This window comes from Parus major, chromosome 23 (genome assembly GCF_001522545.3).
Source record: "Parus major isolate Abel chromosome 23, Parus_major1.1, whole genome shotgun sequence".
Classification (NCBI taxonomy): domain Eukaryota; kingdom Metazoa; phylum Chordata; class Aves; order Passeriformes; family Paridae; genus Parus; species Parus major.
The window spans coordinates 1,723,123-1,735,485 of NC_031791.1; the positions used below are offsets into that span (position 1 = coordinate 1,723,123).

At 62.4% G+C, this 12,363-nt stretch overlaps 2 protein-coding genes and 1 long non-coding RNA gene across 4 annotated transcripts in view; all 3 read right to left on the reverse strand.

Moving 5' to 3' along the window:
- MACF1 (microtubule actin crosslinking factor 1) overlaps positions 1 to 4,347 on the reverse strand; it is a 156,033-nt gene extending 151,686 nt beyond the window's left edge. The window contains exon 1 of the mRNA XM_033519639.1: positions 4,113 to 4,347. Coding sequence (XP_033375530.1) covers positions 4,113 to 4,332 — 220 coding nt within the window. The 5' untranslated portion in view covers positions 4,333 to 4,347. The remainder of the gene's footprint in view (positions 1 to 4,112) is intronic.
- A 4,306-nt stretch (positions 4,348 to 8,653) lies between these two features.
- Positions 8,654 to 9,400, reverse strand: LOC109022959. Of its 2 annotated transcripts, none has more exons than XR_004500160.1 (2): positions 9,065 to 9,400; positions 8,654 to 8,953 (listed from the first exon to the last, which is right to left on the reverse strand). It is a non-coding gene; the product is annotated as an uncharacterized LOC109022959 (long non-coding RNA). The 2 variants fall into 2 exon arrangements; XR_002002423.2 differs by having other exon boundaries at positions 9,059 to 9,400.
- Positions 9,401 to 10,981: 1,581 nt separating this feature from the next.
- On the reverse strand, positions 10,982 to 12,232 carry NDUFS5 (NADH:ubiquinone oxidoreductase subunit S5). The gene is made up of 2 exons (XM_015649136.1): positions 11,876 to 12,232; positions 10,982 to 11,198 (listed from the first exon to the last, which is right to left on the reverse strand). The coding sequence occupies exons 1-2, from the start codon at positions 12,089 to 12,091 to the stop codon at positions 11,094 to 11,096; spliced, it is 321 nt and encodes a 106-aa protein (XP_015504622.1). The 5' UTR covers positions 12,092 to 12,232; the 3' UTR covers positions 10,982 to 11,093.
- Positions 12,233 to 12,363: the final 131 nt, after the last annotated feature.

Consider the following 12,363-nt stretch of genomic DNA (forward strand, 5'->3'; position numbering starts at 1 on the left):
GGGTGACTGACACAGACACCAGGGGGTGACACAGAGGGGTGACAGCAGGACTGACACCAGGGGTGACACCTTGAGAGGGGGATGACAACACTGCCCGGGTGTGATGCTGTGACCTCCCCGTGCCACCTGACACCCAGAAACCCCCCAGTGGCAATTCGAGCTGCTGGCACATCCCAGCCAGCCCAGGAAGTTCATCCCAGTACATCCCAGTACATCCCAGTACATCCCAGTACATCCCAGTACATCCCAGTGTACCCAGAGCATCACCTCACCCCAGGATGGCGGTCCTGCTGCTCCCCACCCCGCTTCCCGAATGGGAGAAGCTGGGGGGCTGCCGAGTCCCTGGGGGTCCCCCGGGCTGTGATCCTGGCTGGAAGCTGTGACCAGGGACAGCCTGGCACTGCCTGGAGGGGTTGTGGGGGAGTGGGGACCCCTCAGCCCCACCTGGAGAGGAATGGGCAGGACAAAGGGGACCCTGAGAATCAGCTGGGGGACTTTGGAGAGCATGGAAAGGCCCCACGGGGAACGGCGGGGCAGAGCCAAACCCCACCGGGAAATGAGGGTTCAGGCCCAAACCTTCCTGGCATTCCCACATCCACAGAAACCCCACTCGGCCCCCCCGAAATCCCAGCCGAGCTGACAGAGCAAAACCTCCCGTGGAAACAGGGGCACGAGGGTGGCTGTCCCCAGGCCAGGGGACACCGCAGTGCCCCCAACAGCCACCCACACCCCGCCGAGCCCACAGGACACCCCCTTTGCCGTGACCCCCGCCCGACCCGGCCCCCCCGCACTGGGGCAAATCCCGGCCCTTTTTTGGCCATCTCAAGATGTTGCTTTTTCACCCCGATGCGCCGTTCCCATGGCAACTGGAGGGCCCGGCTGGGTAACCATGGCAACGAGAAAAGCCCCATCCCGCTCAGACAGACACCCTGCGTGTCCCCACCGTCACCCAGGGACCCCCGAACCCCTCAGCGTGGGAGGGGGGCGCACCAGGATCCCCCCAGGGAATAAAGAGGGACCAGGGGCAGCACCTCCCTCTTCCTCCTCTTCCTCCCCTGGCGCGGGGTGGGGTTACACAAATCACCCCCCTCATCCTGGTTTTGGAGGCATCTCCCTTTCAGCTTGGCGCCTTAATTAGGAAAAGTAATTAACGTGGCACAGAGCGCCGGTGCCCGGCTGCATCCCCGGCAGAGCCTCCATGGGGAGGAGGGTTTTGATCGTGGCGACCTCGTGGCGGGGTCTTTGTGCCCAGCGGTGCCAGGGCCTGGCACGGATCCTCAGCAGAGCATCCCACTGGGAATGGCCGGAGAATCCCCTGGGAACGGCCCCGGGGGCGCAGCTCCCCCGGCTCTGCCCGAGGAGCCGCCCGGCACAGAGCCCTGCACAGGGCTCGCCACATCCCTCTGACCCAAAAACGCGTTCCCAGGGAAAGGGAAATCTGTGGCGGCCAGCTGGCACTCAGCGATTCCTCCCCGGGCAGCGGGAATGCTGCTCGGAACCTGCCCCGGCCCCGCCAGCCGGCGGCTCCGCGGCTCCCAAGGCAGCGGAGAACAAGGGGGTTTGTTCCCGTGTCCCCGGGGATGAAGCACAGCTCCCTCCCTCAGCCAGCGCTGGCTCTGCCAGCGGCGCGGGTGACGCGCCCGGGTGACAAAGGACTCCCAGGAACCTTTTCAAAGAGCCCTTGGAAAGCCCCCGCGACGCCTCGTCCATCACCCCTGCCCGCTCACCCCTGGCATCCCGGAGTCCCCCGGCCCCTCCTGCTCCAGCAGCACCAAGTGCAAAGATTTAGGATAAAAAAGCTCCTTTTTTTTTAACCCATCCAAAAGCAGCACCTCCCACCCACCCTCACCCTCTGCCAAGCGCCTGGAGTGAGACAGAGCAAGGCAGGGCCAGGGGTCACATTCTGACCCTCCACGTCCTGCTCCCCCCTCCCCTCCCACCGCTGCCTTCAGAGGAGATGCCAGAAAAGCAGGGAGCAGCTCCAGAACTGCCTGGAGACCTGGGCCAGCGTGTCCCAGCCCCCCTGGGCACGGCTGTGTCCTCCTTTCCTTGGCTCTGATGGACAGAAGGGATGCAGAAACTGCTAAACCCCACGGATAGCGAGGAGCGAGAGCCCTCCAGATCTCTGTGCCCCCCAAAACCAAGATCCCTGTGTGCCCCCAAACCCACAAAGGTGCCACTCCTTCTGTGTCATCTCTACAATGATGGGGCTGCCCAGCCCCAAATGATGCCCAGGCTCCATCCCTGGGCCCTGCTGCCCCTTCCTGGGGATCCCAAAAAGCCAAGCCCCCATCACTCTACCCTCACTTCCAGGTCCCCCAGGGCACATTCTTCAGGCCACTGTCCCTGGTCCCAGGCCTGATCCCAGTGGGAAGAGGCACAGGAGCAGCCAGTGCCCTGCAGACGTTCCTGCTGAATAATGCAAGGCTCTGAATCAATATTTCAGCTCATTTTCAAACTTGGTGACACAAAACTGTCTCCGAACTCTTCTTTTTTTTCCCAGCTCAGCACTGTCTCACTGCACCTCCCGAGTTATTTTTAATGGGGAATCTGCATGAGACCGAATTCTGTGACATCCCCCTGCCTTTCATCATGGGCTGGATCCAGCTGGGGTGACAACAAGCACTCGGCATCCCGGGCAGGAACAGAGCAGGGGAATGGCTGTGCCTCTGCAGAATCCATCCCTGGAGCGTGGGAGGATGAGGATTTTGGGGCAGAACGGGTCCATGAGAAGCAGTGGATATGGCAGGATCCTGGTGCCCCTCCATCTCCCAGCCCCAGGGATTTGGGATTTGGGATTTGGGGCAGGGCCAGCCACACCCTGCACATTTGCCTATCCCAGCCCCAGACGGTGCATTCTCAAGAACCATCATTTGAATCAACTGGTTCTTCCAGCCCCAAGATCCCCGGTCTGGCACCGTGGCACGGCCGTATCCACACACACACCCCCCGAGCCACGGGGCGGGCAGGGAGGGAGGGGACAGCACCCCAAGCACCCCTTCCCCGGTGCCAGGTGCTGTCCCTCTCCCCAGTGCTCCCAGTCTGGGTCCAGGTGCTGTCCCTCTCCCCAGTGCTCCCAGTCTGGGTCCCCACAGGACAGCGAGCTCAGCACTGGGGCTGGTTTGGTCACTGACTGGGGGCTGGCCGGGCAGAGCGGACACCTCAGGGACTTGTCACCCTTGTGCCCACCCCCACCAGCGAGATTAAAGCCCAGCCCCGGGTTTCTCTTGGAGCCAGAGCCAGGGACAGCCCGACCAGGGCTCAGCGGGGGTCCCTCAGCAGGATCCCCAAATCCCCGTTTGCTCCGGCAGGAGCAGATCAAAGGCGCCCGGAGCGCCGGGAGATGTGGACAGACCTCTGCAGACACAGATCAAAGCCCTTGATGGCCATTTGGCCCCAGAGAAGAATCGAAACCCAGCTCTGGTGCCTGGAGCCACCACCCTGAGCAAATTCCCCCATCCTCCCTCCCCAGCCATCCTGGAGCGGGGTCCCCACGCCCCCACAGCCGGCGCTTGCAGAAGGAGCCATCGGCCAAGGTGGGTCCGTCCCTGTCTTTGTTTCTGCTTCCCAGCCCTGCTCCTTCTTCCCCCGAGCTGTGACGGGGTCAGCAGCACAGCAGGCAGAGGGACACGCGGGGCACTGTCCCCTCCACACGGGGACACCGGCACGTCCCAGTGACCGCAGCCATGGAGCTGCTGATGGGCACCACAAAGGAGCAGCCCCAGCTCCGTCACCCGGGCGGGAATCCCCGGGCAAATTCCTCCCCGGAGTTCAGTCAAGGGCATTGTTCCACCAAGGAGCCATTGAGTCCTTAATTAAGCATTTTAATGTCACCCAACCCGCGAGATGGAGGTGCCCAGTCATCCCCTAACCCCAGTGCTGAGCGGATGAACCGCCCGGGGCGAGCCTGGAGAGGACAAAGCCGTGTCAGAGACAAACCACCACCCTGCTCCTCGGCCAGCAGAGCCACATCCATCCCTCCCCTCCTCTCCCCATCCATCCCCACGCTCCCTGAGGAGCAGCGGGGTACAGAGGTGACCGCAAAGAGCATCCCAGTCACGGCGGGGGAGCGCAGGGGATCCCCGGGGGGAACCAACAAGGCTCTGCCTTACCTGCGACCCTGACGACCGCCCTCTCGGCCGGGTCCAGCACCGAATCCTGGCTCTTCCTCTTCCTCTGCTCATGGAGGGGTAAATTCCAGGGCAAGGTGTCCCCGGGGGGGCAGGGGGAGAGGCTGCCCGAGCGCTCGCTGCGGTAGGAGCGCTCGCTCCGGCACGAGCGCTCGCTCCGGCATGAGCGTTCGCTGAGGGTCTCCTCGTCGGAGGACGACATGGCCCAGGGCACGGGCAGGAGGGTGGGCAGGACGTCCCCGCGGGCAGCAGCACCCTGGAGAAGGAGCAAACAGCGCGTGACACCGGGCCACCGGCCGCAGGGCCCTCCCCGCCACAGGTGCTGGGGGTGATGCAGAAAGGATCGGCCACCATGGGTGTCTCTGCCCTCTCGGCCAGGTGAATCAGCCCTCCCGGAGGTTCTGAATTCTGCCTCAGTTTCCCCCTTGCTGGGGTTCCCAAGGATGGGGATGGTGGCACGGCTGCCCCTCTACCAGCAAAGCTCACACTGGCATCCCTGAGCTCACTCCCACAAAGCCAAGTCCAACCTTTTGGGCTCGATTTCTTTGTGCTCAGCACAAGAAGGAGCATCAGCTCGGCTCTGCCCTTTGTACCTGCAGGTTTTTCCTCGCTGAGAACGGGGATGGGTTTAAAAATCTTATTAATCATGGCAGGGGAAGATGGTAGGGCTTTCTGGAGCACGCCGGGAGTGAGCTGTGCTGCGTACACACGCTGGGCAAATAAGCACCTTGCATGAGACATATTTAAAATAAATCTCATTGTGTCCTCTAGCACGGCCAGGAAAAATGCCTGAGACTCCTACAACCGATGTGCCGCGGCGCAGGAGCCGCCTCCATCACGCCGAGCCTTTCCTTATTGCCATCATTTAATCAGCAAAACAGGAACAAAGAGACCCAAAAAAACATTGAAAGAAACGGAGAAAGGATTCCATGAGTCATTCACCCCCCACTGAAAAGCTGCGAAAAAATGAATCGCGGCCCAAAACGGCGGCTCCCCCGGGTAGCCCCGAGGGGCTGAGCCTCGCCCTGCTTTTGGGCGACCCACGGCTGTGGGGCTGGGAGGGCTGCGGGGCCGGGCGGGGTTCGGTGCCCAGGGAGCGGCAGGGCCGGGGGCTGCGGGGCTTGGAGCCGGGTTTGCGGCGCTGGCGGGGGGGCAGCAGGTGCAGGAGGCAGCGGGGTGCGGGCACGGCTCTGCGGGGGGACACGGGGCCGGTGTGCCCCCCCCCGGGTCCTGCTCCCACCTGGTCCTACCTCCCCCACTCCCGGCACCCTCCGGTGCCCTCAGCTCCAGCCCAGCCCCGGCGGCTGCTGCCCGCCTTTCCCGGTCCATCCCCATCCCCACCGGCCGCCTTTCTGCGCTCCATCCCCGCTGCATCCCTGTGTCCTGCCCTTCCCGCTTCATCCCCGCTCATCTCCCGCTCTGACCCTGCGCTTTCCCGCTCCATCCCCGGCGCTTCCCCGCTCCATCCCCGGCCCATCCCCGCTCCATCCGTCGCCCTTCCCCGGTCCCTCCCCAGTGCGCAACCCCTTCCCGCAGCCCGGGCCCCGCTCACCCCCCGCCGGCGATCCGGTACCGACTCGGCGCGGGCAGGACGCGGCGCTCCGGTGCCGGCCCGGCCCCGCCGTGCGCTCCCGGTCCGGCCGCTCCCGGCCCCGCCGTGCGCTCCCGCCGCCGCGGCGCCTCCCCCGGCCCGGCCCGGCCCTGCCCACCGGGCGGCGGGGAGCGGCGGGGGGGTCCCGGCTGCCTCCCGCCCCGCTCAGCCCCGGGACCGGCCTCGCCGCCCGCCCCTGCTCCAGCACAACCGGCACCTCCACCCCGGGCACCCCCAGGCCGGCTCCGGGCAACCCCCTCGGGACTTCCACCCTGCGCCTTCCAGCCTGCCCGTGCTCCTCAGGGCACCCCAACGCCTGCTGCCTCCCCACCCTCCACCCCCATTGCACAGGGCCCCCCCCAAACACCCAGCAGCTCCCCACACCCCCCAGACCCCTCCCAGCATCCTCCCATCATCCCCCTTCCATCCTCATCTTCCAGATCCCCCCAGGCCCAGGGTAATTAGAGCACCCATCGATCGGGGACCGGGGCCAGCAGCCGCAGCGCATCGCGGGGGACACGAGCAGGGTGCGGGGGACAGGCTCGGGAAGGTCCGGAGGGCCGCGCTGGGAGAGCCGTGAGCTGCCCAGGGCCTCACCTGCGGGGCAGCCGGGCATCCCAGCCGCAGCCGAATGTGTCCCAGCGCCAGCCGCGGCGCGGGCAGGGACACCAGGAGAAGCCCGAAGGGATGGCGGAGCTGCAGGACAGCCCCAGCCGCCTGGCAGGAGTGAAGCAGGATAAACCGCTCCGGCTGACGGCAGATCCAGCCGCCCCGCACCGACGGCGGCATCCAACGAGCGACAGCAGCTCCGTGCCACGGCCCCGGGCCAGCGCGGCTGCTCCCGCGGCGCCGCACGCGGCCCGGCCAAGCCCGGCGCCCCAGTCCCCCCGGGGTCTCGGTGCACCCGAGTGCCCCGTGGGCATCTCTCCCCCGCCGGTTCTCAGATCTCATCCCAACACTTCTGCTTCCCGGTGCGTGTTTTCCTGAGTGTTTCCAGCCAGGGGGTGGGACGCGGTGGAGGACACGAGGCGTGGGGTGTGGTGACACCTGCTCTGGACGCAGCTTGGGACGTGGCTGGAGAGGAGCACGTGTTGCCCTGCGGCCCTGCCTGCTCGGATGCAGGGGTGGCCAAACCCGCCCGGGTGTGGATACACCGCTGCGGTGACCCCACAGATGCAGGGCCAAGGCCTCAAAGACACCAGCTCCAGCTGTGAGTTCTGGGAGCTGGGAATCCTCATGGGCTGCAGCCAGGCCAGACTGGTGCTGGGGAACTGGGGACAGAGTAAAAGGGTGTACTGGAAACAGGGTGTGCTTGTGGGCTGGCACCAGTTCTGCCACCGCAATGACAGGTGACAGCGACAGGGACATCACCCTGGTGCCACCCTGACACTGCTTTCTGTGCGAGTCTCACACCCTTGGAGCACGTGGTCAAATCCATGCTGGACACCGCTGGATAAATGCGCTCCATGTGGAGTGCATAAAACCACTCCATGTGGTTCCCATCATTACGAGGGACCCCAAAACCCGTGGGAGCCGTGGAGCAGGGAACGCTCATCCCGGCAGAGCCGGCGGCCCCAGACGCGCTGGGAGGAGGGAAGCGCCTGGAGAGGCAGACGCTGCCGCAGCGCCGTTCCCAAAGCTCCCGGACGGGTTGGGCGGCTCTGCCGCGTGTCTGCGGCCCCGAGAGCCCGGCCACGGCCAGCCCGGCCCCCGGCACACGCTGGGGCGATGCTGTGACACCCTCGGTCACCCCTGCTCCCCCGCTTGGTGACCGGGCACCGCTCGCCCTCGGGACACCACGCAGGGTTCACGGCCCGGCCGGCTGCGGGGAGCCCGGTGCTGGCTGCAGGGTGACGCGTGCCTTTGTCACCCCGTGTCACCAGCCGGGCTCCAGCCTCCTCCCTCACGGCGCTCCCGGAGCAAACCCAACCAATTCCAGCCGTGCTGAATCCCGGAGGAGTGCGGGAGGCTGGGAGACGGCGCCTGTTCCAGCCTGTGTGGATCTCACACCCGGAACGCGCATCCCGAAATCCCTCGCAGCGCTGGGAGGTGATGGATTATTTGTGCTGCGAATCTGGGTTAGGATCATGCGTTGTTTTGCCTATGTGGAGACAGGGAATCATTATTTCAGGAGGAAGGGGAAAGCAGGTCCTCCCTAAATCATTTCATTTCCCTGTTCCTGCACTGCTCAGCAGGATTGAGGGGACCCCTGGGACCCCAAGTGCCAGGACCTCGGACATCCACAGGGATGCAGGGAGATGTCTCCTGGTGCAAATCAGCCAGAACCCGGCTCTGCCCCAAGAACTGTCCCCTCGCCCTCATTAAAACCTCTGCCCAAGCCCAGGGCTGAAACCTGCCTTTTCCTTTGACTTTTGATAAATTATTCATCTCCTGAGAGTTGTTTACTCCCCCTCTCCGAGGCAGAGAGGAGCTGCAGATGATGCACAGCACATCCAGGCCTGTGAGAGCTGCAGGAGGTGGGGGCTCAGCCCAATCCCAGACCCCCAACTCCCACTCCTGGGGGCTAAATGTTGTAGGAAAATGGGAATGAGGGGCTGGGAGGAGGGATGGTGCCCTGCCAAGGCCACGTCCACGGCAGAAGCAGCTCCCCACGGACATCTCCCACCCCATGCCAGCCCCAGTGCCTCCCACCCAGCCAGGATGTGGCATCACCCCATGCCAAAAAAGTGACAAAAAAGGCAAAGAGCGAAATAGAAATTTGGAACTACTCCAGGCTGGATATGGATCCCGTTCAGGGATTCGTGGTGAGCCACACTGTGGAGCTGAGGATGCTCCAAGTCCCTTTGCCCAGGGGAACTCAGGCAGGAGCATCGGATCCATTTTCAGTCCCTGCTGCTCAGCCAGAGCCTCCACCTCGGTCTCCTCCCAGCAGAGCCAAGAGGTGTTTTTTTTAATCTCTCCATGAATTTGATCGTTTTCATCAGGTCTTTGATTATTCCCTTTATTGGCTGAAATCCCTGACAGAGCTTTTAACTCAAGCAAATGGATCCTGCCGGCTGCGGCTGCTCCCCGCACGCCCTTGGCTGCGATAACGCCGATCGCTGGAGCAATTAGATTCTGCACGGATCTAAAGAGCCACTTGGGAGCCAGGAGAATTCAGATGAATCCCAATATTTCCTCTGACATCTGGGCTGCTCCATGGGATGAGTCACTCCCAACATCAGCGAGCTGCCAGGCTTTTTGCTGAGCCTGTTTTTTTTCCATCCTCTCCCTGGAAAAGCAACACTTCTGAATCAAAACAGGATTTTTTTCCCCCAAAACAGCAATTCCTGGGAGCAGTGCCCCGTGCTGCTACATGGCTCCAGGTGCCACCAACCCTCACATCCAGCTTGGGAGGAAGTTGTGATGCCACTGAGCAGAAAACTCCTCTCTGCATTCCCGGTGCCTCCACCAGTGCACATCTCTTTGGGAAAGGGAAGGATAATTGATAATAATTAATCATCATCCATAACAAGAGACTGCAAGTGTGGAGGTTCATGAAGATTTGATCTCCTGGCTGGCTCTGCATCCCAAATTTCCATCCATGGGTGAAACCCAGGGGAATTGAAGTGTGGCTTGGTGAGGAATCAGCTCCTGGAATAGCTCAGCCCCCTCAGACTTTCTGGGTGTTCCATGTGGGTCCCCACATCCTCCATCCACTGTCCCATCCGCTCCCTCCCTCCCTCCTCCTCCCCAGATCCCCCCAGGACAATTCCCTGAAGATAAATAACTCTGATGGCTCCACAGCACCACTCAATTTCCATCCCCAGCACAATTTTCCCTCTTTATCCATCCTTTATTTGTTCTGGCAGCTCCATTGCCTCCCCAGTCCCTTTCCACCTGACTCCATTCCCTTTTCCTCACGTGGCTCCCATGTTCTCCCTGTGTTTCCCTCCTCAGAGCTCCTCCTTGCCCACTTTTACAGCTGGAATGTTGGGATCCATGGAGCACTGATATCCTGACATCGGTTTTCCTCTGCTCAAACTCATCACCACCAGAGTTTTCATATTTAAAGCAGCAACCAGAATCCCTGAGGATTATCAGTCTCCATCAGTTACTGCAAGGACAGCCAGAAATTAGCTAGGACCCAGACAGGATGGGGTCTTGGGTCAGTTATTCCTGCTTTGGGCAGGAAATGGGGGGAAAAATATCAAAATTGATGCAAAAAAAAATTTAAAAGGACATTATTCCTAGAATTATCTAAAACAGAGGGAACACACATGGCAGAGAGGGGATCAGCAGTGGCAAACAAAGGCAGACACAGGGAAGAGCCAGGCCTGGGTCATGGATGTGCTTCTGGGTCAGAGGATTTGAACCCAGACTGGGAATCTGGAGCTCTCCAGGGCCACCCTCCCCCAGTGCCACCCTGCCAGGGAGAATCGTGACTCAGCTGGAGTGCAGGGAATCCATCTGGGCCTGGGGGAAGGGAGAAACCTTGGCCAGGGCTTGGGGAGGCTGCTTTGGGGGGAGCTGAGGGACAGGGGCTGGGTGAGGAGCAGCAGAAATCTCAGCAGAAGCTCAAACCCTGCTGGGATGGCTCCTGAGAGACCAGATGTCCTGTGGAATCCAGGAAAGGGCTTCTGGAGGAAATAACGGAGCTCTCCTGCTTCAGATCCCTGCCCTGGACACCCTGGGGTGACTCAGAGCCCCCCAAACCAGCATCCAACTGTATCCAAGGGCACAGCAATCCCAGGATCTGCCTGGAGTCAGGAATCCATGAGATTCCTCTCCAGGAGGGCTCCTGTGCCCACCATGGGATTCATGCCCCAGGAACAGCACAGATCCCTCTGTGGCCATGGCAGGGGTCTGGAATGTCCCTCCTGGAATGTCCCTGCCCCCGGAGGTCATGCTGGGCTCAGCCTTTGTCATCCCAGCAGGGGGATTTGCTGGGATCAGGAATCTCACAGCAAAGATCCAGCATTAACTCTGCCACCAGCAGCATTAAAAACATGGATTAAAGCACAGAGCTGGCCACTCTCCACTTCCAGGGACTCACCTGCTCCAGCGCTGCTCCAAAACTGAGGGAATTTTCAGGGAATGGAAGGAAAAACTCTCCTTGGGAGGGACAAACCCCCTGGGCTGTGCCAGGGACTCCATGGATCCTGCTGGCATATGGGATTTCAAAGCCCCCAGTGAGGAAATCTGCCTCCCACACACTGAAAAGCCAGCAGAGATCCCAAATCCATCCATTTCCACTCTGAATCCCTGTGGAAATGAGGTGTTTTTCCCCAAAAAAATAAAGACAAGACAGAGCCAAGGAGACATTCCAAAGGGATATTTACTGCCCGACCTGAGGTTGTTCCCCTCCAGCCACAGCAGGGCCCCTGCCCCGTGCTCTGGGGGTTTTCTTCCAAGAGGAATTCCAGTGGGAATCACGGCCTGGGCTCCTCCTTGCCCATGTGGTAGTCCGGGGGTGTGTACTTCCCTTGCTTGATCATCCTGTCCCGCTGCTCCAAGATGATCCGGAGCCGTTGAGCCTGCCAGGGTCACAGAGGGGTCTCAGGGATCCCTCGGGGGGTCCCCAAGGCAGGTCCTGGCAGCCCCATAGATGTGGAACCCACACTAACCCCGCCCTGGGGCTCCTCACTCAAGTTTGAGGCTCTTCTCAAAGACTTTGGGGCTCTCGGGATGTTCTGGACTGATATTTGGGTTTCCAGCCCAATTTTCTGACGAGGATTTTATCCTGGATGTGGAAGCTGCTGGAGAAGCGCTGGGGACAGGAAGGTCTGCTCGGCGCTGCCCCAAAACACGGAATGCTTTGGTTGGAACTAAAATCCCACCCAGCCCCACCCCCATGGGCAGGGACACTTTCCACTAATGAGATTCCTCCAGCCTGGGCTGGAACACCTCCAGGAATGGGGCAGTCACCGCTCCTCGGGGTCCTGCAGCCACCGCAGCCCTCGGGGAAGGAGCTGCTGCAGGGCCAGACCCCCCCTCACACTGGGAATGACCAGGGTGCGCTCCCACCCCGTGCTGGAGCCCCCAAACCTCCCCCAGAGCGTGGCCAGGACCCTCTGCAGCCTCTCCCTACCCTGAGGCAGCACCTCGAGTCCCCCCAGCCCGGACCTGCTGCCCTCCGCTCTGTCAGGACCCTCCAGGCCCCCGCGCCCCCCGTGTCCCCCCAAGGCCCGGCGGTGCTCCCCCGCTCACCCACCAGCTTGGTGCGCTTCATACACTCCATGAAATCCTCGTACTCGAGCTGACACTCGCGCCGGGCGCGGGTCTGGCCCAGCCCGTGCCCGCACTCCACCCACTCGCGCTCGAAGGCGTGACAGACCCCGGCCTGGCCGTGCGGCTGCGGCATGCTCTGCCGCAACAGCCAGCTGTCCACATCGAGGCCCAGCTTCTTCTGCAGGTCCCAGAACGGCATGGCTGCGCTCCTGTCGCGACACGAGCGCTGTCGCGCCGCCGACACCGCCGCCCCCCCTCACGGGCCCAGCGCCGTCCTTCACGGGCCTTTCGCGACGCTCCCGCCGTCAAGCGCAACCGATGTGGCGGCACCGCGGAACGCTTTACGGCTGGGAGGAGAACAGGGGTACAGCCCCCCGGTCCCCGCACGTTATAGCGCCCCCTGGCGCATTGGAGGACTCACTGCGGCCGTGCCCCAGCGCCCCCTGGCGGCCACCGTGTTTAATGCTCTCC

What these genes read in the sequence shown, in the direction of transcription:
- NDUFS5 (XM_015649136.1), bottom strand. Translation starts at nt 12,091, where the DNA reads ATGCCGTTCTGGGACCTGCAGAAGAAGCTGGGCCTCGATGTGGACAGC. An exon ending in GTATGAAGCGCACCAAGCTG is followed by an intron (nt 11,199 to 11,875) that starts GTGGGTGAGCGG and finishes TGACCCTGGCAG; the next exon opens with GCTCAACGGCTCCGGATCAT.